Source organism: Myotis daubentonii, chromosome X, assembly GCF_963259705.1.
Source record: "Myotis daubentonii chromosome X, mMyoDau2.1, whole genome shotgun sequence".
Classification (NCBI taxonomy): Eukaryota; Metazoa; Chordata; class Mammalia; order Chiroptera; family Vespertilionidae; genus Myotis; species Myotis daubentonii.
Window position 1 is genome coordinate 30,349,825 of NC_081861.1, and position 27,778 is coordinate 30,377,602.

At 40.6% G+C, this 27,778-nt stretch overlaps 1 protein-coding gene across 7 annotated transcripts in view; it reads left to right on the forward strand.

Moving 5' to 3' along the window:
* The window catches only part of ENOX2 (ecto-NOX disulfide-thiol exchanger 2), a 317,249-nt gene that overhangs the window by 113,642 nt on the left and 175,829 nt on the right, over nucleotides 1-27,778 (forward strand). For 5 of the 7 annotated variants that reach the window (XM_059680440.1, XM_059680439.1, XM_059680441.1 and 2 more), the window contains exon 3: nucleotides 21,894-22,037. The exons of the other annotated variants lie outside the window; for them this stretch is intronic. In XM_059680440.1, the coding sequence (XP_059536423.1) occupies nucleotides 21,990-22,037 (48 nt within the window). In that variant the 5' untranslated portion in view covers nucleotides 21,894-21,989. The remainder of the gene's footprint in view (nucleotides 1-21,893; nucleotides 22,038-27,778) is intronic. 7 annotated transcript variants of the gene reach the window in all.

Genomic DNA, 27,778 nt, shown 5'->3' on the forward strand with positions numbered 1-27,778 from the left:
CATTGCAGACCGATTTTATTAAATGTAGTTGTAGTTTAGATGGACTGCTTCCCAACATCCTTCATGATATTGTACATGTAGTGGAGTAAATTAATGATCTCCTTGAGGGCAGGGGTGACTGGCTTGGGATCCCAAGTGTTGTGAGATTTGAGGCCAATCCCAAAGGCAGTTTGGAAACTTTCTCTGGAAATAAGAAAGCAGACACAATATTTCTGAAATATTTTAGCTGTTATCTCCTGGATGAAGGAAAGGAACATAATCTTGTAATTATAATTTGCCTAAATGTTTCCAAGACTTCAGGCTTCTTTTATTTTTGCCAGCAACCCTTCTAATCTTCCTATCTTGTCCAGAGAGGCATCATAAACTGGGTAAGTGTAGTTCTAAACTATTTATATTACACAACTAATACAACTTGCATATTGTAGGTAATGAGTAAACGAACTTACCCTCTAAGTCAGTGGTTCTCAACCTTCCTAATGCCGTGACCCTTTAATACAGTTCCTCATGTTGTGATGACCCCCAATTTCATTGTTACAAATTGAACATAATTAAAGCATAGTGATTAATCGCAAAAACAATATGTAATTATATGTGTGTTTTCCAATGGTCTTAGGCGACCCCTGTGAAAGGGTTGTTTGACCCCCAAAGGGGTCACGACCCACAGGTTGAGAACTACTGCTCTAAGTGTTACCTGATGTTAACGTAAAAATAACACTTCGGGCAGTGCATGTATACACTCCTTTGCTTCATTTACATCAGTGGTTTTCAGTCCTGGCTGCATATTAGAATCACCTAGTGGTTTTTAAAAACTTAATGCTTAGGCCTCACCTTGAGAATTTCTGGGGGTGGGGCCCAGGCGTTGGTATTTTCAAAAAACTCCCTGGCTGTTTTAATGTGTAGTCAGGGATGAGACACACTGCCCTAATGTCTCAATCTCTTCTGCAGACATTCCTAACAAATCTGTGAGATTGAGGACTGGTTAAGGCAAGAAATAGCTAGTGAAGAACAAAAGAATAAGGGAGCTGCTTTTGGCACTGTTCCCGTCACATTTGAGTCACATGTGTATCAAAGAAAACAATTGCCTTCTAGAAGCCTAAAAGGAGGACTCCTAAATAAAATGGGTTTACTCCACTGCAGCTACATGTTCATGCTTCTCATCTGCCCAGATTAGGCTGCTTGGTCACATGTTTAGGGTCTTAGTTCATTGCTATTCCATTTCTTCCTTTCACCATCATGCTAGGCAAGTGTCCAATATCCAGAAAATTCTGAACCTGTAATTTTCCAAGGCTATAAACTTACCAATCAAAATCTGTTCTCAAAGGATGCATTTCTCTAAACCTAATGGGGAGGGGCTCAAAAAATAAGAAAACAAGTACAATGGAAAATGGAGATGAATTCAGTTAGGAAGGGCATGAAAATTGAAATGATCTTCAAAATAAGAGTAATACTTTGGCTTTTGGAATCTAGTCCAAGATTCCAGTGACATTAGTTGGATTCAAAGGATTTTTAGGTCTTTTCTGGTCCTGAACTCTACTTAAAGGTAATTTTGGAAAGTTACTATGCTTTCACAGTCTGACTTCACCTGGCACCTGAGTAGCTTCCTCATTGTTTAATTTGAATAATTGGGTTGTAAGCTTGCTGCCTCTGGGGTGCCTCAAACTCTTAGGTATTAAGAATCTGTGCAATGTTTAAAACTTCTCTCCCATGATATAGCATGACTCTAATTCCCATATAATGCTATTTTGTTGCAGAGAAACTCAAGTTTAAAAATGTTTATGGATTTGAATGGGTATCTTCAAATCAATTCATCACTTCACAGTCCCCTAGGATCCCTGATTTGCTTTGTCAATTTTTTGTCTTGAAGCATGTTCCTAAAATGAATTTACTTTAAAGTTAAGATGATTAGAGTGCTTCTTCTCCAGGAGACAATTAAATTAATTTTCCAAGCTTTCTTTGGGTATTGTTAAAAGGAGAATTGTCAGCGTAATCTAACATACTATAATAACCAAAAGACAACTGCTATTAAGATGCAAGATTTTCTAATAAGACCATTTTGAGGGGTTGTTTAGGAGGAGGAGAAAAGGAAAAGGTATGAGGGGAGAAAAGGAAGGAATCTATTAAATATTCCTGACCTTCAAAGACGCTTTTGTCAGTGAATGCTGAGACCTATTTTTAAAATGTTTTTCTCTCTTCTTAGCCCAATAGTATGTTATCCTGCCTCTGAGACGATTATGCTTTATTTTTTTCCAGATTAATTTCTATCTTTTGACAGGCTTTGTTAAGAGTACATAGTAAAGGTCAAGTGTACACCATTTGCTGGTGTTTCCTGGCAGCCTTTATATCATGGCAAATAGAGATTGGAAGCAGTTTTCTTTTTCTTCATAGCTTTGTGGATATGTTTTGAATGGGTTGTACTTTTTCTCATACCAAAGCCCACAAACCTTGCAAGCCATTCAGGACTGTCTCTTAAGAGTTTTAAAATGGTGTCATCTCAGACTTTGCTTTCCCCCACCAACTTCTAAATGCAATCAGAGACCAAATACAGATGATTCCACTTCATGAGTATTTCTTAAATCCATTCATTTCTTTCCATCCATTGCCATTGTCTCAGGTGACACTATTGTTATCTCTCCACTGTATCACTGTGGTTTTCTAACTGGCCTCTCTGCCTCTGGTGCCTTGTCACCTCCAATGCATCCTTTATTCTGCCATAAGTGTGAGCTTTCTAGTGCACAGATTAGATGTGGACAACCCCCTACCCCCACCCAGAACACAAACAAATCCATAAACATCCAAAATGAACACTGAGATCCTGCAATAAGTGCTCTGATAAAAAGTCTCTGTGGAGAGAGCCGTTGGGGATTAGGAAACATTTCACTGAACAAGTGACATTTGAGCAGGGTTTTGAAGGATGAGTAAAAGTTCTCTGTGTAGAAAAATGGAAAACTGTAGCTAAGCCAAGAGAATGGTATGTACAGAAGCATAAAATAAAGAGCCCAGAAAGAAATCCATGCATATATTGTCAATTGATCTTCAAAGTGATGTCAAGAATGCATAATGGGAAAAAGATAGTCTCTTCAAAAGATGGTGTTAAGAAAACTATCTACATGCAAAAAGAGAAAAATGAATTTGGATCCATATCTTATACCATACAGAAAAATTCCTAGTAGAAAACATAGGGAGAAAGTTTCTCGGCATTGCTCTTTACAGTGATTTCATGTTATGGCATCAAAAGCACAGGAAACAAAACCAAAAATAGACTAGTGGTATCACACCGAAGTAAAAAGCTTTAGCAGCGCAAAGTAAACAACTAACAGTGAAAAGGCAACCTACTAAATGGGAGAAAACATAAGGGGTTAATTTCCAAAAAATATAAAGGACTACAACTAAAAGAAAACAAGAGATCCTAATAACCCTATTTAAAATGGGCTAACGATTTTTATTTTTTTTCAATTACAGTTTACATTCAATATTATTTTATACTACTTTCAGGTATACTAGTACAACATAGATATTTAGACAATCATATACTTTAAAAAGTGTTCCCCTTGATATTTCCACTGCCTACCTGGCACCATATATAATTATTATAGTATTATTGACTAGATTTCCTATGCTGTACTTCATGTTCCCATTGACTATTTTGTATTCACCAATCTGTACTTCTCAAACCATTCACCTTTTTCACCCAGTCTCTCAAACCTCCTCCATTCTGGCCATCATCAGTCTGTTCTCTGTATCTGTTAGTCTGGTTTTTGTTTGTTTGTTTATATTGTTCTTTAGATTCTATATATAAGTGAAATTAAAATGGCATTTCTCTTTCTAAGACTGGCTTATTTCTCTTAGCATACCCTTTAGGTCCATCCATGCTGTTGCAAATGGTAAAATTCATTCTTTTTTATGGCCAAGTAATATTCCATTATGTATAGGTACTGCAGCTTTTTTTTATAAGGGGAAAAAAACAAGCTGTTTATTTAAATTAAGAAAGAATGAATACAGAGAAATGGGCTTGCAAGGTATGATAAAAAGCAGGTCCTCAAAGTCATTGTTTCTTAATCTCAAAACACAGCAGATATAGTTGTTAAAAGATACCAATTGCATATGTATTTTTCTGTTAATTTTTTTACCATTATGTGTATACACCAATTCAATTTTTTAAAAATTTCTTTATTGATTAAGGTATTACATATGTGTTCTTATTCCCCCATTGCCCCCCCACCCCCCACTCATGCCCTCACCCCCCTGTTGTCTGTCTCCATTGGTTATGCTTATATGCAAGCATACAAGTCCTTTGGTTGATTTCTCCCCCTTACCCCCACCCTCCCCTACCTTCCCTCTGTGGTTTGATGGTCTGATTGATGCTTCTCTGTCTCGGGGTCTGTTTTTGTTCATCAGTTTATGTTGTTCATCATATTTCTTAAATGAGTGAGATCATGTGATATTTATCTTTCTCTGACGGGCTTATTTCGCTTAGCATAATGCTCTCTAGTTCTATCCATGCTCTTGCAAATGTTAAGAATTCCTTCTTTTTTACTGCAGGGTAGTATTCCATTGTGTAGATGTACCACAGCTTTTTTAATCCACTCATCTGCTGATGGGCACTTAGGCTGTTTCCAAATCTTAGCTATGGTGAATTGTGCCACTATGAACATAGGGGTGCATATATCCTTTCTGATTTGTGTTTCTAGTTTCTTGGGATATATTCCTAGAAGTGGGATCACTGGGTCAAATGGGAGTTCCAATTTTAGTTTCTTGAGGAAACTCCATACTGTTCTCCACAGTGGCTGCACCAGTCTGCATTCCCACCAGCAGTGCACGAGGGTTCCTTTTTCTCTGCATCCTCTCCAGCACTTGTCCTCTGTTGATTTGTTGATGATAGCCACTCTGACAAGTGTGAGATGGTACCACATTGTCATTTTGATTTGCATCTCTTGGATAATTAGTGACTTTGGGCATGTTTTTATATGTCTCTTTGCCTTCCTTCTGTCTTCTTTCAAAAAGTGTCTATTTAGGTCCATTGCCCATTTTTTGATTGGGTTGTTTATCTTCCTTTTGGTAAGTTGTATGAGATTCCTGTAAATGTTGGAGATTAAACCCTTATTGGTGATAACATTGGCAAATATGTTCTCCCATGCAGTGGGCTTTCTTGTTGTTTCATTGATGGTTTCTTTTGCTGTGCAGAAGCTTTTTATTTTGATGTAGTCCCGTTTCTTTATTTTCTCCTTAGTTTCCATTACCCTAGGAGTTGTATCAGTAAAGATACTGCTATGATATATGACTGATATTTTGCTGCCTGTGGATTCCTCTTGTATTTTTATGGTTTCCCGTCTTATGTTTAAGTCCTTTATCCATTTTGAGTTTATTTTTGTGTATGGTGTAAATTGGTGGTCTAGGTTCATTTTTTTTAATGTATCTGTCCAATTTTCCCACCATTTATTGAAGAAACTTTCTTGATTCCATTGTATGTTCATGCCTCCTTTGTCAAATACTAATTGAGCATAATGGTTTTGGGTCATTTTCTGGGTTCTCTATTCTATTCCATTGGTCTATATGTCTGTTCTTGTGCCAGTACCAGGCAGTTTTGAGAACAGTGGCTTTGTAATACAGCTTGACATCTGGTATTGAGATCCCACCAACTTTGTTCTTCTTTCTCAGGATTGCTGCAGCTATTTGGGGACTTTTTTTATTCCAGATGAATTTTTGGAAAGCTTATTCTAGTCTGTGAAATATACCATTGGTATTTTAATGGGGAGTGCATTGAATCTATAGATTGCTTTGGGTAGTATGGACATCTTGATGATGTTGATTCTACCAATCCACGAACATGGTATGTTCTTCCATCTGTTTATGTCTTCCTCTATCTCTTTTTTCAGTGCCCTGTATTTTTCCACATATAAATCTTTTACCTCCTTAGTTAAGTTTATTCCTAGGTATCTTAATTTTTTTTTTTTTGGTGCAATGGTAAATGGGGTTGCTTTTTTAGTCTCTCTTTCTGTAAGTTCACTATTGGTGTATAGAAATGCCATAGATGTCTTGGCATTAATTTTGTATCCTGCTACATTGCTGAATTCATTTATTTTTTTTAACTTTTTATTGATTAAGTTATTACATATGTGTCCTTATTCCCACGTTACCCTCTATACCCCCCCACTCATGCCCTCACTCCCCTGTTGTCTGTGTCCATTGGTTAGGCCTATATGATTGCATATAAGTCCTTTGGTTGATCTCTTCTCCTTACTCCCACCCTCCCCTACCTTCCCTCTGAGGTTTGACAGTCCGATTGATGCTTCTCTATCTCTGGATCTGTTTTTGTTCATCAGTTTATGTTGTTCATTATATTCCATAAATGAGTGAGATCATGTGATATTTATCTTTCCCTGACTGGCATTTATTAAGTCTAGTAATTTTTTGATGGAGTCTACGTATAGTATCATGTCATCTGCGAATAAGGACAGTTTTACTTCTTCTTTTCCAATTTGGATGCCTTTTATTTCTTCTTCTTGTCTGATCACAGTGGCTAGTATTTCCAGTACTATGTCAAACAGGAGTGGTGAGAGTGGGCATCCCTGTCTTGTGCCTGTTCTTAGGGGAAATAAATGGTTTTAGTTTTTGCCCATTGAGTATGATGTTGGGTGTGGGTTTGTCATATATGGCTTTTATTATGTTGAGGTATGATCCTTCTATTCCCACCTTGCTGAGAGTTTTTATCAAGAAAGGGTGTTGGATTTTGTCAAATGCTTTTTCTGCACCAATTGGTATGACTATGTGATTTTATCTCTCAATTTGTTTATGTGATGTATCACGTTTATTGATTTGCAGATATAGTACCGTCCTTGCAGCTCCGGGATAAATCCTACTTGGTCATGGTGTATGATCTTTCTGATGTACTGCTGGAACCAATTTGCTAGAATTTTGTCCAGGATTTTGGCATCTGTGTTCATGAGGGATATTGGCCTGTAATTCTCTTTCATAGTGTTGTCTTTATCTGGTTTTGGTATTAGGGTGATGCTGGCTTCATAGAATGAGCTTGGAAGTGTTCCTTCCTCTTGAATTTTTTGGACTAGTCTGAGGTGGATTGTACCGCAGCTTTTTTTTTTTTTCCTCCCACTCATCCATTGATGGGCACTTGAGTTGCTTCCATATCTTGGCTATTGTGAATAATGTTTCAATGAACATAGGGGTGCATATAGTCTTTTGAATTTGTGTTTGGAGTTTCTTCTGATATATACCCAGAAGTAGAATCACTGGGACATATGGCAGTTTCATTTTTAATTTTTTAGAGAAATCTCCATACTGTTTTCCATAGTGACTGCACCAATAATCTGCATTCCCACCAACAGTGCATGAGGGTTCCCTTTTCTCCAGATCCTGGCCAACACTTGTTTGTTGATTTATTGATGATAGCCATTCTGATAAGTATGAAGTTAAATCTCTTTGGGATTTCAGTTTGCATTTCTCTGATGATTGGTGATGTAGAGCTTCTTTTCATATGTCTATTTGCCACCTGTTTGTCCTCTTTGGAGATTTATCTATTCAGGTACTTTGAAAAATGGGCTAAAGATTTGAATAGATATTTCTCCAAAGAAGATATACAAATGGCCAACATGTATTTGAATAGATGCTTAATGTCCTTAATCATCAGGAACATGCATATCAAAACTACAATGAGATATCACCACACTGGTGAGGATGGATATTATAAAAATACTTGAGGCCTGGTGCACGAATTTGTGCATGGGTGGGGTCCCTCGGCCTGGCCAGCGATCAGGGCCGATCGAAGCTGCGGGAGGTTGACCAGGGGAAGGCACCACGGGAGGTTGGCCAGCCAGGGGACGGTGCAGCGTAAGGTTGACTGGCTGGGGGGAGAGACCACAGGAGGTTACCTGACCGTCCCAATCAGGGCCATTGGGGCCGGATGGCCAGGGGAAGGGTCCACGGGAGGTTGGCCTGCTGCTGGGGTCCAACCCCAGCAGGTCCAGGGGTCCCCAAAGGTGTGGACGGAGTCGGCGAAGAAGGAATGACACGGAGACAGCGTTCAGTTAATCAGCCGCCTAGCCAGGCTCTCTAGCCAGGATCTCTAGCCAAGTTCTGGTCTGGATCTCCAGCGAAGTTATGGTTTTTATTGTCTTGTTACATCCGTATTTATACCAGTTGATTTTAATCATGTCAATTTCTATTGCAAAGGTTAGGACGTTTCTTATCTCCATTCCAGGGAGTAAAGATTATGTAGCTTAAGCGTGATTGTTTGTAGTTAAAGTGATTAACTACCCACCTGGCACTTCGTTAAGGAGTTTTATCCCCTCCCTGACTTCAGGGAAAAATCCCTACCTGGGGAAACAACCTTTCTCGGAGAGGTGACCTTGGTTAAAACACACAGCGCTAAGGGGAGCAAACATATTAAGAACAGTATGCTATATACGCCAGGTCCCTTGAAACATATGCTGTGCAGATGTTTCTTTCCTGCAGCGACTGTGTCAAGCAGCAAGGATGGACCAGCTTCCAGCCACCTGCTGCGGGAGGTTGGCTGTGGGAGTGCACTGACCATCAGGGGGAAGCTCCTGTGTTGAGCATCTGCCCCCTGGTGGTCAGTGCGTATCACAGCTACAGGTAGACTAGTCATTCAGTCATTTGTTCATTTGGTCTTTAGGTCACTTAAGCTTTTATATAAAGAGATAGATGTGTTGGTGAGAATGTAGATTAATTGGAAGCCTTGTACACTGTTGGTGAGGATGAAAAAATGGTATAGATGCTATGAAAAACATGGAGGTTCCTCAAAAAATTAAAGTAGAACTACCATATGACCCAATGACACTTCTGAGTATTTGTCCAGAAGAATTGAAATTAGGATCTCAAAAAGATATTAGCACCCCAATGTTCATTGCAGCATTATTCACTATAGCTAAGATGTGGAAACAACCTAAATGTCCAACAAATGAATGGATACAAATAACATTCTATATACACATAATGTTATTATTCAGCCATAAAAAGAAGGAAATCCTGCAATATGCAAGAACATGGATGAACCTTGAAGACATTATGCTAAGTGGACTAAGCCAGACACAAAAGGACAAGTATTGTATGAGTCTACTTATATGACGTATCTAAAATAATCAAACTCATATAATCAGAGAGATAATGGTGGTTACCAGTGACTGAAGGGTGAGAGAAATGGAAAATTGCTAATCAATGGGCATAAAATTTGAATTATGCAAGGTGAATAAATCCTAGAGATCTTCCATACAACATCATGCCTACAGTTAACAATATTGTATTGTACACTTAAAAATTTGTTAAGTGTGTAGATCTCATGTTAAGTGTTACTTTCACATAAATAATTTTTCAAAGCATAGAGACATGAAAAAGCATAGTCTACTTGAGGAATTTGAGAAATTTGATAGGAATGAAATAAATGGTATTTGGGGGAAGGTGCAAGAGATAAAGCTGATGCAATAATTTTGGCCAGATTTTCTGTGTATTTACCTGCCTCCCTTTGTGATCTTTTTGAAAAAAAGTTGTGTCTTATTAAATCTTAAAAACTGAGGGCCTACCATACTGCCAGGTACACAGAATTGTTTGAATGAATTGGATGAATAAGGAGAGAGACTACCTGTCAATATTATTTCATTGATTCATTTATTCCAAAACATATTGAATACTCAATTAGACTCCAGCCTGGAGCAAAATTAAGATCCTACATAATCTTTTATACAACAATAGTAAGACTTGTTTTAAACACAGATTAATTCTTTTTTTGCAGGCTTTTTCTTTACAGTCACATGTCTTCTGAAGTAGATTCTAACTTTCTCCTCAGTAGTAGCTTGACTTCAGCCCAGGGATCTCTCTAAAGGAGTTAATCACTTGTCAGTGCCCTATATTGATATTCCTGAAGTGGAATTATTATAGGGGAGATATAGATCTACAAAGATGCATTGGCATATTATAGGAATCTCTGTTTCCTCCTGAGTGTTTAATTTCACAGCCAACAGCAGAGTTGTTTATCATACATTCTTGACAAACTAGTCCAAATAGGAATCTAGGTTTAGGAATGCAGAAAGCATAACTCCAGAACATTAATGATACAGTATTGCAAAATTAATGGGGTGGGGGAAAGGGGGACGATAACATTTTTGAACATGTTAATGAAGATTTACTGTATTTATGCAGTGCTATCTTTAGGGATTGTTAAATCACAAACTCATTGGTTAATTAGAACGTAATTAAAATTGTAGCACAGTGATTGGATAAATAGTTAATGAAGGCTGAATGAATGAAGAAAGGAAATTTGGTGAAATTATTGTGTACATTTGGGGGAAAGCAAAGATACAGATGTTATTCATGCAGTGCAGTGCATCAGTCTTAAAGGATACACATATCCTAGCATTAATTCATAAAATTAACTCTCCAAAACCAAAAAGATTTCCAGCTCTCATTCTCCCCTTTAAAGCATCCTGCACTGAAATGCAGATTTATCTGACTGCTACTCACAGCATGTGAAATTATTTTGCTGAACCTTATTTACCACTTATTTACTGTTGTCTTAAACATCTATTACAGTGGATTGCTATACTTTGTGTGTATATAACTGTTCCTACTGAAATGGCTGGCTCAGCCTAGGCTCCTGACCAGATCCAGCTGACTCTCTAGTTTTCAAAAGCAGTGGAGTGGTTTTTGCAGGGAGAACTGTGCTTGCTTTTGATAATTACCTCAGCTTTATGAAATCAATCAGCCTGAAGGGAAGACCTCATTACAGATCTGACAAGATAGACTTCAATTTCAATACCAGAACAACTCTCTGTCCTCAGCCTCTGAAATCTGCAATTATTTATTTTATTCAGACAGAGACACCCATAATACATTACCTCTGGGCACAGTCTCATATAAGTACTAAACAGATAACCTAACGGTCAGTGTGTTAAGAACCTGCCCTATTCCTGTCACTCAAATGGAAAATTGGCCAAAAGGAATTGCAGCATGTCGTAGAGCCAGCGCAAAGTAGGCACTGACGAATAACCATCTTTCTAGTCCCCCACCCCCAATGATATAGAGAGGAGAATAGTTGCTATAACTGTTTTCAGGGCTAAACTACTGAAAAATAAGGCTTTCTCAATTCCCCTGAAGACTGCCTGACTTTATCCTAAGGAAAATGATACATCGCCTGTCTACCATCTGTCACTTTGAACTTCTTTCAAATCAACATTTTTTGAACTTTGTTTTCATTGAGGAATATGATTTTGCTTTGTTTTCCAAGCCTTGAATTGTACAGGGGAAAAGAGTCTGAAGCATTCTTCTTGAAGTTAGAAATATGTATTTTGTTTTTCTGCTCATGGAACTCAAATACCTTACCAGATTTAGTTTAGACTTTTCTCGAACAATTCACCTTTTCCAGGGCTGGGATATTTCAGTCCCATAGGAAAAACATAGAGAACAGTTTGAGCATAGGAAAATATAGATTTAGAGAGAAATATTCCTTCTCCATTCTGGCTCTAGTGTCACTGTTAACAGTGTTCTAATTATAAAACACCCAGCTGAAACTGAGCACTGATTAAAGCTTTGGGGGGAGGCATTTCAGTTGTAAGGGGAAAATGTGGCTCTTTCATGTTGGAAAGTTCAAGGTGGTGACAAATATAGTCTCCTCTCCTAAAAATAGTACAAGCAAAGAGCAATCACTGACTACTCCCAGCATTATTTATTAATGCTTTACCTTGATGACTGTATTATCTGAAAGGAAAAGTTACAAAACTAATGCAAAGCTAACATCTTCCAAGCTGTAAATAGGATTTAGTCTGGAGACCTAAGAAGCCACACTACTCAAATTTTCTTATTCCATTTATGAGGCTAATTCATAATACACCCTGACTGAGTTAGAAGGGAGCTAGCATTCATTTAATGTCTAGTATGTGCTAGACCCTAAGCATACATTCTCATTTAATTTTTCTCACTTCCCTATAAGGCGGGGGTGGGTGGGTGTTATCATCCCATTTACAGTATGGAAACAGTCTCAGAGAGTTCAAGTGACTTGTTTTATACCCCTTATAAGTGGCATACCTAATAAGTAGTAGATTTGGGTTTGAATCTAGAGAAACGCTCTCCAGTAAAAATTTTTGTGATGGTGGAAGTATATATTCTATTCTGTGCAGTCTAACACAGTAGCTACTGGCCACATGTAGCTATTGAGCACTTGAAATTTGGCTAGTATAACTGGGGAATTGAACTTTTCATTTTGTTTTATTTCAATTTAAATAGATTTAAATGGCTACATATAGATAAGTCACCTGTTAGACGGTACATCTCTATGATTGCCTTTTCTTGACTGAAATTTATAATGCAGATATCTGAACCTTGTGTCCATAGAACTATTAAGAGAAGATCCAGCCCTAGCTGGTTTTGCTCAGTGGATAGAGCGTCGGCCTGCGGACTGAGGGGTCCCGGGTTCGATTCCAGTCAAGGGCACGTGCCCTGGTTGTGGGCTTGATCCCCAGTGGGGGGCGTGCAGGAGGCAGCCAATCAATGATTCTCTCATCACTGATGTTTCTGTCTCTCTCTCCCTCTCCTTTCCTCTCTGAAATCAATAAAAAATATATTTAAAAAAATAGAAGAACCATATATGGGGTTTCTTTTCTAGTGTTTTCTCCTATAAGGATCTTAGTCAGTGGGAGGACTGCTTTGACTCTTAACAAGGGAGAATGAGTTATGTAGAGTCAAGTTTAAATGTAGAGTGTATGATAGTCTTCAGAAATCCTAGGATAGAAAGGATATCCTAGGATAGAGAGGAATGCTGAAAAAATCCCCAAAATCATACTTCCTTCTTCCCTTCAGAACAGACTCATAAGCAGGTTGCTTGGCGTCTGGGGTGGGAAATGCAGCTAGCGCACCTAAATTTGTAGCCAAATTAAGTTTTTTTATTGTCTAAAGTTTTACATATGTCTCCTTTTTCCCCAATTAACCACCCCCCCCCCCAGCCATTCCCACCCGGGCAAGCCCCCACCACCCAGTGTCTGTGTCCATTGATTATGCTAATATACATGCATACAAGTCCTTTGGTTGCTCTCTAACCCCCCCTACCATTTGTCTCTGGATCTATTCTTGTTCATCAAAAAGTGACTGAGATATCTGTCCTCAAAGAGTTTACAACTTAATGGTAGTGGGAAGAAAGAATAAGACAAACACTGAAAGAACTGTAACAGAAGGCATGCTCTAAAATGCATAGGAAAAGTACAGATTAAGGTCTGAGAAGGGCCAGAATAGTGTTTTAGAACCTAAAAAAGCCCGAGTTCCTTGTTCTGTTTATTAGCTGTGCAACCTTGGGAAATTTATTTACACTGTAAGTTTCCCTTTCTTTGTTATAAAATGGGAATAATAACTAGAAAATAAAATAATGGTATAATGCATGTAAACAGGGCACATTTTTAATAGCCAGTGAATGGTAGTTCCCCCAGTGGCCCTCCCCCATTGCTGTGTATGTAGTAGATTGGGTGGCTATGGATAAAGAAAGGCATTATGAAGGAAATAGCATCTGAGATAAACCCTAAAGGAAGGGTAGTATTTTGAAGGTTGGAAATCAAGAAGAAGGTAGAGGAGCAGTGTGAGCTAAAGGTCTTGGAGGTAGGAAAGTACTGCAATGATTTGATGAATTCTAGGTAGTCCCATTTTGCTAGAGTGTCAGCCTTTTCTACTCTAGTGTGATTCCCACCGGAATCAGCATCATCTAGCAACTTGTTAGAAAAGCAGACCACAACCCAGACTTGCTGAATAAAAATCTGCATTTTAACAAGATCACCAGGGAACATGTTTCCACATTAAAGTTCAAGAAGTGTTGGGGTAGAGTATAAGCTGGGGCACAGTAGGGGACAAGGCTTTTGCATAGAGCTTTATTATGAAGGCCTGAATGCCTGACTACGTAGTTTAGGGAGTCACTAAAAGTTGCCAAAAAATCACTGTCAGTGAAATTCACCATGACCTGATCACACCTTGAAAAAGGCGACTTAAGCGTAAATTTTGTTCTGAAGGTCTTACGTTCACCACCATTCAAGCAAGTCTCTTAGTAGAAGATGACTTTGGCCCTTTTCTGTCTCATCACTTTCCTTCACCTTCACTTACCCAGTAATCTTTTACAATTTATCCTGGCTGCAGCTAAACCACTTATACAGATAATTAAACTCATGAAATTGGCAAAGTAAGTTTCATTTGTTTGATATCAGCTCAGACCTGGAACTGAGAAATATTTATTTGTTTTGGCCGCTAACTTCTGTGACTGGAGAGTGATATTTCAGTCCAACTCTTTTAGACATTATAAATATTCCCTCAGAAATAACAGGTGGAGCCACTGGGTAGTGAAAGCTGAAAATAGGGAATCAGAGTTTTTCTGGCCTAGGTTGAGGAAGAAGGAAGGGCTCCAAGAAATGGATAAATCTTGTAAGAGCTTCTGCCAGCACATTAAGCACCTGGCCATTATCCTAATGCTTATTTCTCCAAATGTTGTGAATTAAAAAAACTAATTTGGAGACCCTATTCTTCCCCTTACCATGGAGCCCCATACCTGATTTTAAACTGAAGTCAATTTAAAAATAGGACTCAGATTATGTAAGTTTATTTTATATACGAACTAGTGGCCTGGTGCCTGAAATTCGTGCACGGGAGGGGGGGTGTCCCTCAGCCCAGCCTGCATCCTCTCCAATCTCGGACACTTTGGGGGATGTCGACTGCTGGTTTAGGCCTGATCCCAGGATGTCCAACAGGCCTGAACCCAGGATGTCTGACAGGCCTGATCCCAGGATATCCCTGGATGTCTGGCAGGCCTGATCCCAGGATGTCCAACTGCCGGGATCGGGCCTAAACCGGCAGTTGGACATCCCTCTCACAATCCTAGACTGCTGTCTCCTAACCGCTCACCTGCATGCCTGCCTGCCTGATTGCCCCTAACCGCTTCAGCCTGCCAGCCTGATCGCCCCCTAACAGCTCCCCTGCCGGCCTGATCATCCCCAACTGCCCTCCCCTGCTGGCCAGATCACCCCCAAGGCTTTTATTAGTATAGATATGACCCTTCACAGAAAATTTCACTAATCCTGCATTACAATAAGGAGTTCATGATTGAGTCATTGGGGCCAGGCACCAAGATTTCCTTTCTTTGAATAGTGGAGGGAATAATTATCTTGTCTTTAAGTTGCTCTGAACATCAAATGAGATAATGACTTAGAAAAGCACCATATAAAGACAACTGTCTTTTTCATGTACTGAAAAGACAATAAAGTGGTAAAATGAAAAACACTATTTTTATTCTCCCCCTTTCTTCCTTTACAGCCTTTATTTAAACTTTGAAATTTAGAAAAATTTCACTCCTATTTTCATGTATTTACATTCAATATTATTTTGTATTAGTTTCAGGTTTTATATTAGTTACAGTATAGTGGTTAGACAATTATATACTTTACAAAGTGTTCGCTGATATTTCCAGTACCCACCTGGCTTCATACTGTCATTACAACACAATTGACTCTATTCCCTATTTAAGTGACAATAGGTTTACCGGTTCCTTCCAATCTTTCTTTTGTGTTGCCCGCCCTTCCGCCCTTCCTTTTTTTCTCATGTCTTCCCTCATTTTCTTTATATAGTATCTCAATTGGCTCTCAAAGCTCAGTGAAGGCACTGGGACAAGCTTAATCCATTTTACAGAGCAGGAAACTGAGGCCAATTCCAGTTGGCTATGGAACTGGACTCCTCATGCAGGGAACCCTCACAGCCATGCTCGCCACCTTTCCTAAGGGACAGCCGCAGGGCAAACAGAACAAACCTCCCTGTGAGGATTCCAAGCCTCATTCTCTAGCACCTCTTCATCATGGATGCTCCACATTCTTTTCAGTCAGCGCTGGGAGTTTCACCAAACTGCCGCAGTGGGGTACCCAGCAGTGCTGTGCCCCCCCACTGAGGTGGTGCCGCCCTTCCACCCCTGCCTCAGGGCTGTGAGTCCGCACCCCTCTGCCCGGGCATCCTTCTACCCTGGCAGTCATCGCCTCTTGTTTCCAGTGTATAAGGGCCACTACAGAACCTCGCTCTCCACAGGCAAGGCAGATCCCCTCCCGCCAGCACCCTGCCCAGGCCTGAGCCCCCTCCAGTGCACCCCACCTTGGCGCTGCTCTGCACGCCTTGGACTGCCTGCCTCCTGGCCAGCTGCTTCACCGAAGCCATGGCGCTTGCCCAGAAGCCGCCCCTCAGGTGGAGGCCTGTCCGCGCACCTGCAGACCCCATGGCCACGGCTCCTGGTGGCCACTTTGCTGAAGGTTCCTCTACCTTCAGGCTCTCTCCTCAGACCCCCGGGAGCTTGGCTCCTGTGGCCCCGCCCTTCCATGGCTCCCTGCAGCCCCCATTCTACTCGTCTCTCCTGCCGCCCACCTGTCAGGATGCTGCCGGGGCACCTTGCTGTGGGCAGCCTGGTTCTGGGGCAGGGGCTGGGGTGTGGGGAGCAGCTCCAGTAAAGTTTAGTAAACCCCAGGCCCCCAGCCCCTCCTTGAGTGGAGCCCAGGGCAGGCTGGGGGCCTGGGTCCGAACACTGCAGCTGCGGAGGTGGCAGTGGCCGAGAGGCGAGGCTGCATTGGCCTGCCAGAGTGGGCAGGTCATGCCTTCCTGCTCACCCCCTGCGGCCCGGCTCGGTCCGGTCCACACTGCCACAATCCACCAGCAGGAGTGAGTGGGTTATGCCTCACTGCTTGGCCCTGTGGCTCCCGGCCAGGTTCGCAATAGGCCCACTGGAGTGGCTTGAGGCTGCTGAGTGCCGGGCTCCCCTGCGTGTTTGTGTCTGCAATCCGGCCCCCAGCAGCCCCAGCACCGAGGTGGTGGGGCTTGGGGCTGCTGGGGCCTGACGGAAGCCATAAACACACAGGGCTTCCCTTAGGCTTCGCTGCTGGGAGCCATCAGACTTAGCTCGCGGCTTGGAGCCTACATATGCAAATTAACCGCCATCTTTGTTGGCGGTTAGTTTGCATATTGTGCTGATTAGCCAATGGGAGGCGTAGCGAAGGTATGGTCAATTACCATGTTTGTCTATTATTAGATAGGATTACTTATATTCCTTTTGCACAAAAATTGTTATTATATTTTTCAACATAAATTCTGTTGGGAGATTTCTGCCTTGAATTGAATTTACCAGATTTCTCGGGACCTTACCATTTTCTTTGAAAGGGAACTAGTTCAGAGTAGAATTGTTTGCCCTTTTTTGCTAAGGATATACCATCTTAAGTCTGTGGGCCACAGATGCAAATGAAAAGTGGCAGGGACCCTCAGGATCACATTTCTGTAATATAACCTGGGGCAGTCATGCAAATGTTAGATTGCATCATGAAGGTTAGTCCTAATTTGACCTGATAGTAGAAGGCTCTATAAAGTGAATTGTGACATTAACTATTACAGCAGCTGGGCACAAAGAGATCATTGATCTTTCACAAGAATCATGGAAATTCAGTGCTTTCCTCAAAGCCTAGGAATCATTTGCATCTGTATTGCAGATATCATTGCTTGTGAACTCCTTGACCTGCAGATTGGAGGATTCACTGAGAACCACACTTCATTCTGAGATCTTAAATCCCCTGGTTCCATTGGATAAGAAATGTCATTATCCAAGTCCCCAGCCCCACCCTTCTTCACTATACATACAGTACTTTCTAAGGTGGCTTCAAATGTGTTATTAACTCAAATAATCTGTTTTTTGACATGGCATGAAATAACTGGTCAACCTGGTTTTAGATGAAATTATATTACCACATGGACTTATTTAATTGTGAACATAATAAGATACGGAAATCTATAACACTAATATTAATTGTCCATTTTCTTTATCATATCAATTTGTGCTTCTCTTTAGAAAACTACATTTTGTAGGCTTTGGAAATGAGGGCACAAGAGATGAGGAGAAATGAATGATCAAGGTTCAAAGTGTTATTAACTTTATTCTCAGGAATAAAAACAAGGACTGTGAGAAATGTATAAGAATTTAGAAAATTTCTAACTTTGCTGTTAATTACTTGTGATTCCCTCTTTTATTTTGCTTGCAGTAGAACCCTTAAAAAGTTAGACATTCATGTGCTCATTTTAGGGAGTACAAGTGAGTAAACAGTTAAACAAAATGCATCCTAGGCAGTTTTTAGAAGATGGAAGGACCCCTCAAAACAGAGTAGGTGGTGGTTTTTTTCAAAGTTAAGGAAAGCAAGCTGAATTCCCAGGGGCATTGCAAGGAATCCCCAGGCTAAAAAGTGCCCCCTGGAATTAGACCTGTCAGGAATTCATAGATGATTCCTGTTTTGCATAGAAGAATGAACTAGATAACCTCAAAAATTTCTTCCTAATCTAATATGTTTTCAGTTTCATCATGTATAGTAGAAGATGGTAGAAATAGCTACCATAAGAGATTTAAGGATCAGTTCTGTAGTTTGGTTGAGGAGTACAATATAATTGATAATATTCTAAGTTTAAATCACAATTGAAGTTTTAGCAACAAGGATTCTTGAAATTAAAGTGGTGGTTTTCTTTTTAGAATTTAAATAGTTTTAATGGTGCAGTTTTACTTAAAATAACGTTCAGCACTGATCACATATACATGACACAGAAAAGATCCTATTAGTACCTATTGATTTCCTGATTTATTGGTTTATTTAGTGCTGTCCTAAGGGAGGAACGAAACAATAAAATGAAAGTAGCTGGGAAGCATCAGTATCATATGATTTTGCTATTTCTCTAGCCCTTGTTCTCCAACTGCAAATCTTTGGAAACTGTATTGGGTCCTGGACAATATAAAATACAGATTTGTATGAAGTGAATCAGCTTACTGAGTGTAATGTCTCTTTCTCCTTGATATGAGATCTTTTCCTATAAGAAACAAGTCTTGAGATGCTATGCTGAATCATCAAGATTTTCACAAATCTGTATCATACTAGTATGTGAGGTGGATGACATAGAAAGTACTTGATATCTCAATCTTACTCAGAGCCTAACAAAAGTTCTGTATGAGGAACAAAATACCTAAATCCATGAAGTGTCATCTGGGACTAAGTAAAAGGCAAGAATGATTATAGTCAAGTATCTATAACTGAATACTATTAATTCATCAGGTTTTTTTTCCTGGACTCCTTTAACCTTTAGAAAAAGGTACAAATAGCAATGAAAAGGTTTAATGAGGAAGGTAGAGTTATCCTTAGATCAGTATATGCCAACTCAGACCAATCTCCTCATATTGTACAGAAATTCTATAAATTAAAAATGGAAATTCAAAATTACAATAGCAGTTAATATTTATTGAGCATCTGCTATATGCCAGATTTGATGAAGATTGTTCTATATACATGATCTAATTTTATCTTTTTAACAGTCCTATGAGTAAGGTACTGCTATTAACCTCCTTTTACAGATCATGGCTCTGGCTCTGAATCTCTGTAAGATCCTTATTCATCTACTTCATAAGCTAGAGAAATTAATTAATATATTATTCTGTAAAATTAACATATGCAAAATTACAAAAAATTTCCTGATTAAGCATTATTAATCAGAACCTCCTAATTCCTGAGCATTCCTTTTGATCAAGATTTTACCATCCTGCAGCATAGTACTCAAGTGATGAAGATGCATTTGAAATCTAATTATTTCAAGTAATGTTGATATAATCAGCATCAGAACTTTTAAATTGTGGCATTAATTCTTGATTATCAGCCATCAAGTCTTTACTCTCACTACATGAGTTAACAGAATGAGTCACCTCTCCTGACAATATTGAGTATTAATTCCTTCATTCAACACTCACATGTGGCAGGCATGGTACTGGGCACCAGGGATACAGTTGTGTGTGTGTGTGTGTGTGTGTGCGCGCGCGCACGTGTGTGTGGAGAGAGAGAAAAAAAATCTTTTCTTAAATTTACTTAGAATAAGATAATCATAACTTTAAGTATGTATATGTATTATATATGTATATAGTAGGTTTATCTTTGTAACAACCCTATGCAATGTTATAACCCCCCTTTTATACATTATGAAAATTAAGACTAAGGGAAATTACAAGAATTGCCAAAAGCTACTCTACTAATAAAGGACAGAGCCAGTATTTGAACCCTGATATATCAGGCTTTGAAGCACATCCTGTTTCTACTATACTATACTATACTATACTATTCAGTCTTCCATGGAACTTGTTTCTGTCAGCATGATACTCCAGAAAGAAATACTGAAAAATGTTTGGAGTAGTACACTAGTCATATTTGACTCTGGAACTACTTGGGTGAAAGAAATATCTTTATTTGTAAATTATATAAATGTCTAGTGTTCTTTGAAAATAGTTATGATCTGAATGTTTTGTAATACAAAGTTATTGGTGTTTGTTTCTTTATTTCTAGTCATGGTAGAGATTGTATAGGATATAGATGTGATGCAGTGAATAGTTGACTTAAGATGAAAACACAAATTTTCATTATTTCACTTAGTTACTCAGATGATATAAAGGAAGAGTATTTGACAAGTCCCAGAAGACATTTAACGGAGGTGGTCCAAGTGTTATGATTGCTGAAGAAATACTACTTGTTATGTGGGCTGAAACATTAGAATAGGGATACTTTTTATTAAATAATATAATGTAAAGTCATTTTACTGAAACTTGGTTGACCTTTACCTGACTGGATCCCAAGACTGTATGGATATTTCACAACATTGCCTCAAGAATTATTATACAGCTCTGGGTTATAGAAAAATTGATGGTTAAAGAATGAGCCATGGCAGGCCAACCTAATTCCTCTGATAGGATTACAGAACCAGTGAATAAAAGGCTCAGGAGAGATCCCCTAACATCGGGCTTTAGCAAAGCTTTTGATTCCACATTTCAGGGAGTTTTAAATTGAAGCACTTGAGCATTCAGGCAGAAGAGTAACAAACTATCTCTGCTCATCCCTGGCTGAATCATATAAGACTTAGAGAATAGAAAATGCCTTTGCCATTTTATGTGATATAACAGCTACTAGTAAAGTGACCATGCTTCTGACATCATTTGAAGAGGATGTGATTAACAATCCCCAAACCTGAGTCATAACTCCGCAACACTACATCTACTAAATAATTCCTCTTTGCAAGGTCTATGTCTTTGTTCCATTTTCTCACTTGCTATGTAATTATGGTTTTCTTTTTTGGAAACCTCTATATCATCATTGTAAGAGGCTTTGACACCAGGATAGTCTAATGAGTGTATCTGCATCAATTCAGCAGCCCTTGTGATGAAAACATGGGAAAATGTCAAAAGATAATCTAAGATATATGTAGCTAAGCTTTGTCAAAGAAAAAGTGAGTCCAACTATAGCCACATTTGAAGAGGATCCTAAAAGTTTAAGGGAGAAGGTAGAAGATAATTGATAGTTTGTGACCAAACATGTTAATTTCCAAGAAACAGGAGGGATCTTACAAATGACAGAGCCACAGTCTTATAAGAACCTTTTTGTTGTTGTTGATTTTTTGTTAATCCTCACCCAATGATATTTTTCCATTGATTTTTAGGGAGATTGGAAGAGAAAGGGAAAGACAGGGAGAAACATCTGTGTGAGAGAAACACATCGATTGGTTGCTTTATTCACACGCCCTGACCAGGGCTTGGCCTGGCTGGGGAGGAGCCTGCAACCAATGAATCGAACCAGGACCCTTTGGTCTGCAGGCTGACTATCCACTGAGTCAAATGGGCTAGACCTAAGAACCTTTATTTTAAGTTTACTTGTCAATAAGACCTATAAAAATTACAGAGGGCATTTAGTTCCAGGAATTCACTGGTTACTCCTAGACTCTTAAGATATAGAGTTTTCTTCTAGTGACTTATATACTAAAATCTGGAGACATCCCAGTCCTTAATAGAGTCTGGAATTTGGCTTCTTTTTCTTCTTTAGGATTGAACCAGCTGCCCTTTGACCCTGCCAACAACAACGAACCCCTGCAGTTTGCTAGTGCCAGTGGCCCTCTGGTCACAGAAGGCCTCATTGAGAATGGAGGGGAGTCAAGCAAGAAAAGAAAGAGAACAAATGCTCCTTCAGGTAAGCTAGGCAATAATGCACTCTCTTAAGCCAGTGCTATTGATTCACCATTTTCCTAGAGCCTAGTATGTGGCAGGCCTTGTACTAGAATTTGTAGGAACTACAGAAATGAGAAAGAGTCCCCTGCCTTCAAGGAACTCATGGTGAGATGGGGGAAGCAGGAACACATACATAAATAACTCTAATAAAAAATCATCGGTGTGAGATAAATGTGTAAAAAGGGTGGGGGGGGAGAACTATTGGCCTCGTGCAGAAGTGACATTTGTAGCTGGCCCTTGAATGAGTTGGCTTGATACAGGAAGAGATAAGTAAAGAACATTGATTTAGGTAGAAGGAATTGTATGAGTAAATGGCTTCACTGTACATTTTCTTTATATGTACATGTGGCAGGCTACCCTCATTTTTACTTCTAATGAAGACATTTGCCTCTCTCCACCCTCCCTCTCTTTCCCCCAGTACACACTATGCCTGCATGTGTTTTATGCCCTCATTGCTCTCCTAGAACAGCTCATGAACAGATTTTCCTAAAACCTCTATAATAGCCTCCCCTACAATCCTTCCTCTCCTTCAGGCTCCATTGGCCTATTTTCATGTTAAATTCTTCAAAATGAACGGGGAAACAATAAGAGAACCAGATCTTAACTGATGAGTTGATATTTTAAAATTTCATCTCTGCTGCTTGACTATTCATTTGAAAACAGTATCCTTATTATATAGAGATTGATCTGAGAATTTGGGATGGGCTCCTTTATGGTATTTCTGTTTTTGTTTTGTTCTGTATTTTTTACCATTAAATTTTTTTAATCCTCACCCAATGATATGTTTTTGTTGATTTTTAAGAGAAATATCAACATGAGAGAGAAACATTGATTGGTTGCCTCCTTTTCTTGCCCCAACCAGGGGTCGAACCCGCAACCTAAGTATGTGCCCTGACCAGGAATCTAAACCATGCAGTCATTTGGTACATGGGACAAGGCTCCAACCAACTGAGCCACCCAGCCAGGACTTTTTACTATTATTTTTACATTCAACTTACAACATGAAACATGTTTACAAACATGTAATATCAAATCTGACTCTTAAATTATAGGTCTTTCTACTTATAAATCAAGATTTTTAAAAAAATTATTTTAATTGATTTCTGAGAGACAGGAAGGGAAAAGGAGAGAGAGAGAGAAATATCAGTGTGAGAGGAAACCATCAATAGGCTGTCTCCTGCATGCCTCCTACCAGTGATTGAGCCCAAAAATCCAAGCATGTGCCCTAACCAGGAATCAAACCTTTACCACACTGTTGTCTGTGTCCATAGGTTATGCATATCTACACTAATAAAAGAGAAAAATGGTAATTGGCGTACAGCGCTACCCTTTTCATTGGCTAATCAGGGCTATATGCAAATTAACTGCCAACTAAGATTGGCAGTTAACTGCCAACTAAGATTGGCAGTTAACTGCCAACAAGATGGCGGTTAATTTGCATATGTAGGTACAATGCGGGGAGGCGAAAGGGAAAGCAAGAAGAAGCCCCCTGCCACTGACAGTGATTGGAAACCCAGGGGGGAGCTAAGAGCTGGGGGGCTGCCCCCCAGCCATGATTGGAGAATCAGGTGCCTTTTCCGCCCTGGCCAGTGATAGCAGGAAATAGGGGTGGAGCCAGCGATCGGAGCTGGGCACGGTCGAAGCTGGCAGTCCCGGGAGTTAGGGGTCCCTTGCCTGGGCCTAAACCGAAGCCCACGATCACAGGGCCGCTGCAGCTGCGGGTCCCTGCTGCCCGGGCCAGACGCCTAGGCCAGAGGCGTTAGGCCTGGGCAGGGGCGGAGCCTGCAACCACGGGGAGCTGGGGGTCCCATGCCCAGGCCTGACACCTCTGCTGGAGGCCTCAGGCCTGGTCAAGGGGCCGATCCGGTGATTGGTGATCGGAGGGTGATGAGGGTCAACTCCTCTGGCGGAGGCATCAGGCCTGGGCAAGGGGCCGATCCTGCGATTGGAGGGTGATGGGGGTCAACGCCTGAGGGTTCCCAGTATGTGAGAGGGGGCAGGCTGGGCTGAGGGACACTCCCCCCCCCCCCACACACACACACCCAGTGCACGAATTTCATGCACCGGGCCCCTAGTCCTAATATATAAAAAACCCTGGGTCATAATTACCAGTAATGACCGAGTCTCAACCAACTGGAAGTCAGTCCACAGCAACCCAGTGCTGACTGCTTCCATTGCAGGCACGGTGCCCCAGACCTGACAGCTGAGGGGGCTGTGAAACAGGGCCAGAGGGAGGCCTGAAGAGAGAAACAGGGACTGATCTGTTGCCTCTGTGGCAGCTTTAGATCAGCACTTGCCTCTCTCTCACCAGTCTGGCCAGCAGCCATACCTCCATTTCTCTCCAGGCCTCCACCGGGGCTGCTGATCAGCCCCGCCTTTCTGATCAGGCCCCATTGATAGGCCCAGAGACGCTGACTGGCATAGAAACCAACCAATCAGAACCTGGGTGAAGTGTGAGGAGCCAATGGCTGCCTAGGAGGCAGAGCCTTTGACGCTGACTGGCATAGAAACTGACTAATCAGAAACAAATCTGGGTCGACTAAGGAGCCAATGGCTGCCTAGGAGGTGGAGCTTTTGACGCTGACTGACTTAGAAACCAACCAATCAGAACCAAATTTTCCGGCAGAGGAGGGCAGTTCGGGGTGAGATCAGGCTGGCAGGGGAGGGCCGTTGGGGGCAAGATCAGGTCAGCAGGGGAGGGCAGTTGGGGGCAACCAGGCCTGCAGGGGAGGGCAGTTGGGGGCGAGATCAGGCTGGCAGGGGATGCCAGTTAAGGGCGATTGGGCAGGCAGGCAGAGGCCATTAGGGGCGATCAGACAGGCAGGCAGAAGGGTTAAGGACAATCAGGCAGGCAGGCAGAGGCATTTAGGGGCGATCAGGCAGGCAGGCAGGTGAGCAGTTAGGAGCCAGCAGTCCCAGATTGCGAGAGGGACATCCTGTGGGATCGGGCCTAAACTGGCGGTCGGACATCCCCCAAGGGGTCCCGGATTGGAGAGGGTGCAGGCTGGGCTGAGGGAAGCCCCCCCTCCATGCATGAATTTCATGCACCAGGCCACTAGTATGCATATAAGTTCTTTCGTTAATTTCTTCCTGTTCCCCAAAACCTCTTCCCCTCTGAGATCTGTCAGTCTTTCCATGCATCCATGCCTCTGGACCTATTTTGTTCATCAGTTTAATTTGTTCATTAGATTCCACATATAAGTGAGATCATATAATATTTGTCTTTCTCTGACTGGGTTATTTCACTTAGCATAATACTCTCCAGGTCCCTCCATGCTTTCACAAAGGGTAAAATTTCCTTCTTTTTGACAGCTGTGTAGTATTCCATTGTGTAAAAGTACCACAGCTTTTTTGTCCATTCGTCTACTGATGGGCACTTGGGCTGTTTCCATATCTTGGCTATTGTAAATAATGCTGCTAAGAACATAGAAGTGCATATATTCTTTCTGATTGGTGTTTCAGGATTCTTAGGATATATTCCTAGAAGTGGGATCACTGGGTCAAATGGCAGTTCCATCATTAATTTTTTGAGGAAACTATACTCATTTCCATAGTGGCTGGACCTGTATGCATTCCTGACAACAGTGCATGAGGTTTCCCTTTTCTCCACATCCTCACCAGAACTTGTTTGTTGATTTATTGATGGCAGCCATTCTGGCAGGATGTAGTTTTAATTTGAATCTCTGATTATTAGTGACATTGAGCATCCTTTCATATGTCTATTGGCTGTCTGTATGTCCTCTTTGGAGAAGTGTCTATTTAAGTCCTTTGCCCATTTTTTAATTGGATTGTTCATCTTCCTTTTGTTGAGTTGTATGAGTCCTTTATATATTTTGGAAATTAACCCCTTATCAGGACTATCATTGGTGAATATGTTCTCCCATATAGTGGATTTCCTTTTCATTTTGTTGGTGGTTTCTTTTGCTGTACAGAAGCTTTTTTTAGTTTGACATAGTCCCATTTGTTTATTTTTGCCTTTTTTTCTCTTGCCCTAGGAGATGTATCAGCAAAAATTATACTCTGTGAGATGTCTGATATTTTGCTGCCCCCCCCCTTTCTTCTAGGATTTTCATGGATTCACGACTTACATTTAAGTTTTTTATCCATTTTAAGCTATTCTTGTGTATGGTATAAGTTAGTGGTCTAGTTTCATTTTTTTTTTAACATGTACTTGTCCAGTTTTCCCAGCACCATTTTAAAAGAGGCTATCTTTACTGCACTCACTGTATGCTATTTTCTCCTTTGTCAAATATTAATGGACCATAATGGCATCGGTCGATTTCTGGGGTCTCTATTCTGTTCCATTGATCTATATACCTGTTCTTGTGCCAGTACCAAGGTATAAATCAAAATGTTTGTTAAATAGAAATTTGGAAAAAAATACAGTAAAATATTAGCTAGCTGGACACCTCAAGAAAAGAATGTTTCTTAGAGAGCTGTATTTTCTGGATCACTGGAAAGTCATAGTGTATAGCCAAAAAACTGGTCTGAGTTCTATTCCTAGGTCTATCTCTGTGGCTTTGGTTTGGTTCCTTAACCTCTGTGAGATTCATTTTTGTCAACTCTAAAGTAGAAATGATACTCAAACCTACTTTTTTATTTAAAAAAAAACACCTATGAGTCAGTTTCTATTTTGTTTGTTAGTTTATTTGGTTCATTAGATTCCACATATGAATGTAATTATATGGTACTTGTCTTTCTCTTCACTGGCTTATTTCACTTAGCATAATGCTCTCAGAGGGGAGGGTGTTACTGTGCTTTGTGAAAAAGGTGGCGGGGTTAAGAAGAAAAAAAAACACCTCATACTCAGACAACAGTATGGTGATTACCAGAGGGAAAGGGGGGTGGGTGGAAGTAGAAGAGGATATAGGGGCAATAAATGGTGATGGAAGGAGACTTGATTTGGGTGGTAAACACACAATACAGTATTACAAATGATGTATTATAGAATTGGGTTTTTTTTGTATTATAGAATTGTTAACCTGAAACCTATTTAATTTTATTAACCAATGTTACCCCCAAAATTTAATTTTTAAAAAGTGAAAATAAAAGCTACCTCTTAGCATTGATAGTTGAATTTAATGAAATTACACAGGAAAAGAGCTTAGTATGATATCTGCACATATTAATCACTGCATAAATGTTGCTTTTATTTTGTTATTATTATATGATAACTAGAGGCCCAGCGTGCGATTGAAATCACACGAGGAGGTGCCCCGCCTCCCGCCGTGAAAGGAGGCACCCCATGGGGTGCCGGACCTGCGCCTGACCTGCATAGTGCTGGCAGGCCTTAGTGTTGTGTCTGCTGGGGTGGGGGCGTGCTCCGACCTGCGCAGTGGCTGCTCTGAGCACTCCCCGGGCCGCTGCGTTGTGTCCGCTGTGGTGGGGTTAGGCGCTCCTGTGTGTTGTATCTCTGCTCTGTCCCTCACCCAGCCCAAGCCTCTCCATGTGTTGTGTCTCCACTCTGGTCCGCCCCCAGCCCCAGCCTCTCCGTGGCCGCTGGGGTGGGGGCTGCATGCAGTTCCCTCTTGCCATCTGCACATGCAGCTCCTCCTGAGCGGTCGTGACACTCAGCTAATTAGCATATTCCCTGTTTATATATACAGTGGGGCCTTGACTTACGAGTTTAATTTGTCCCGAGACAGAGCTCGTTAAGGAGCTCGTTAACTCAAATCACTCTATCAACTCAATGCAAAAAATCGG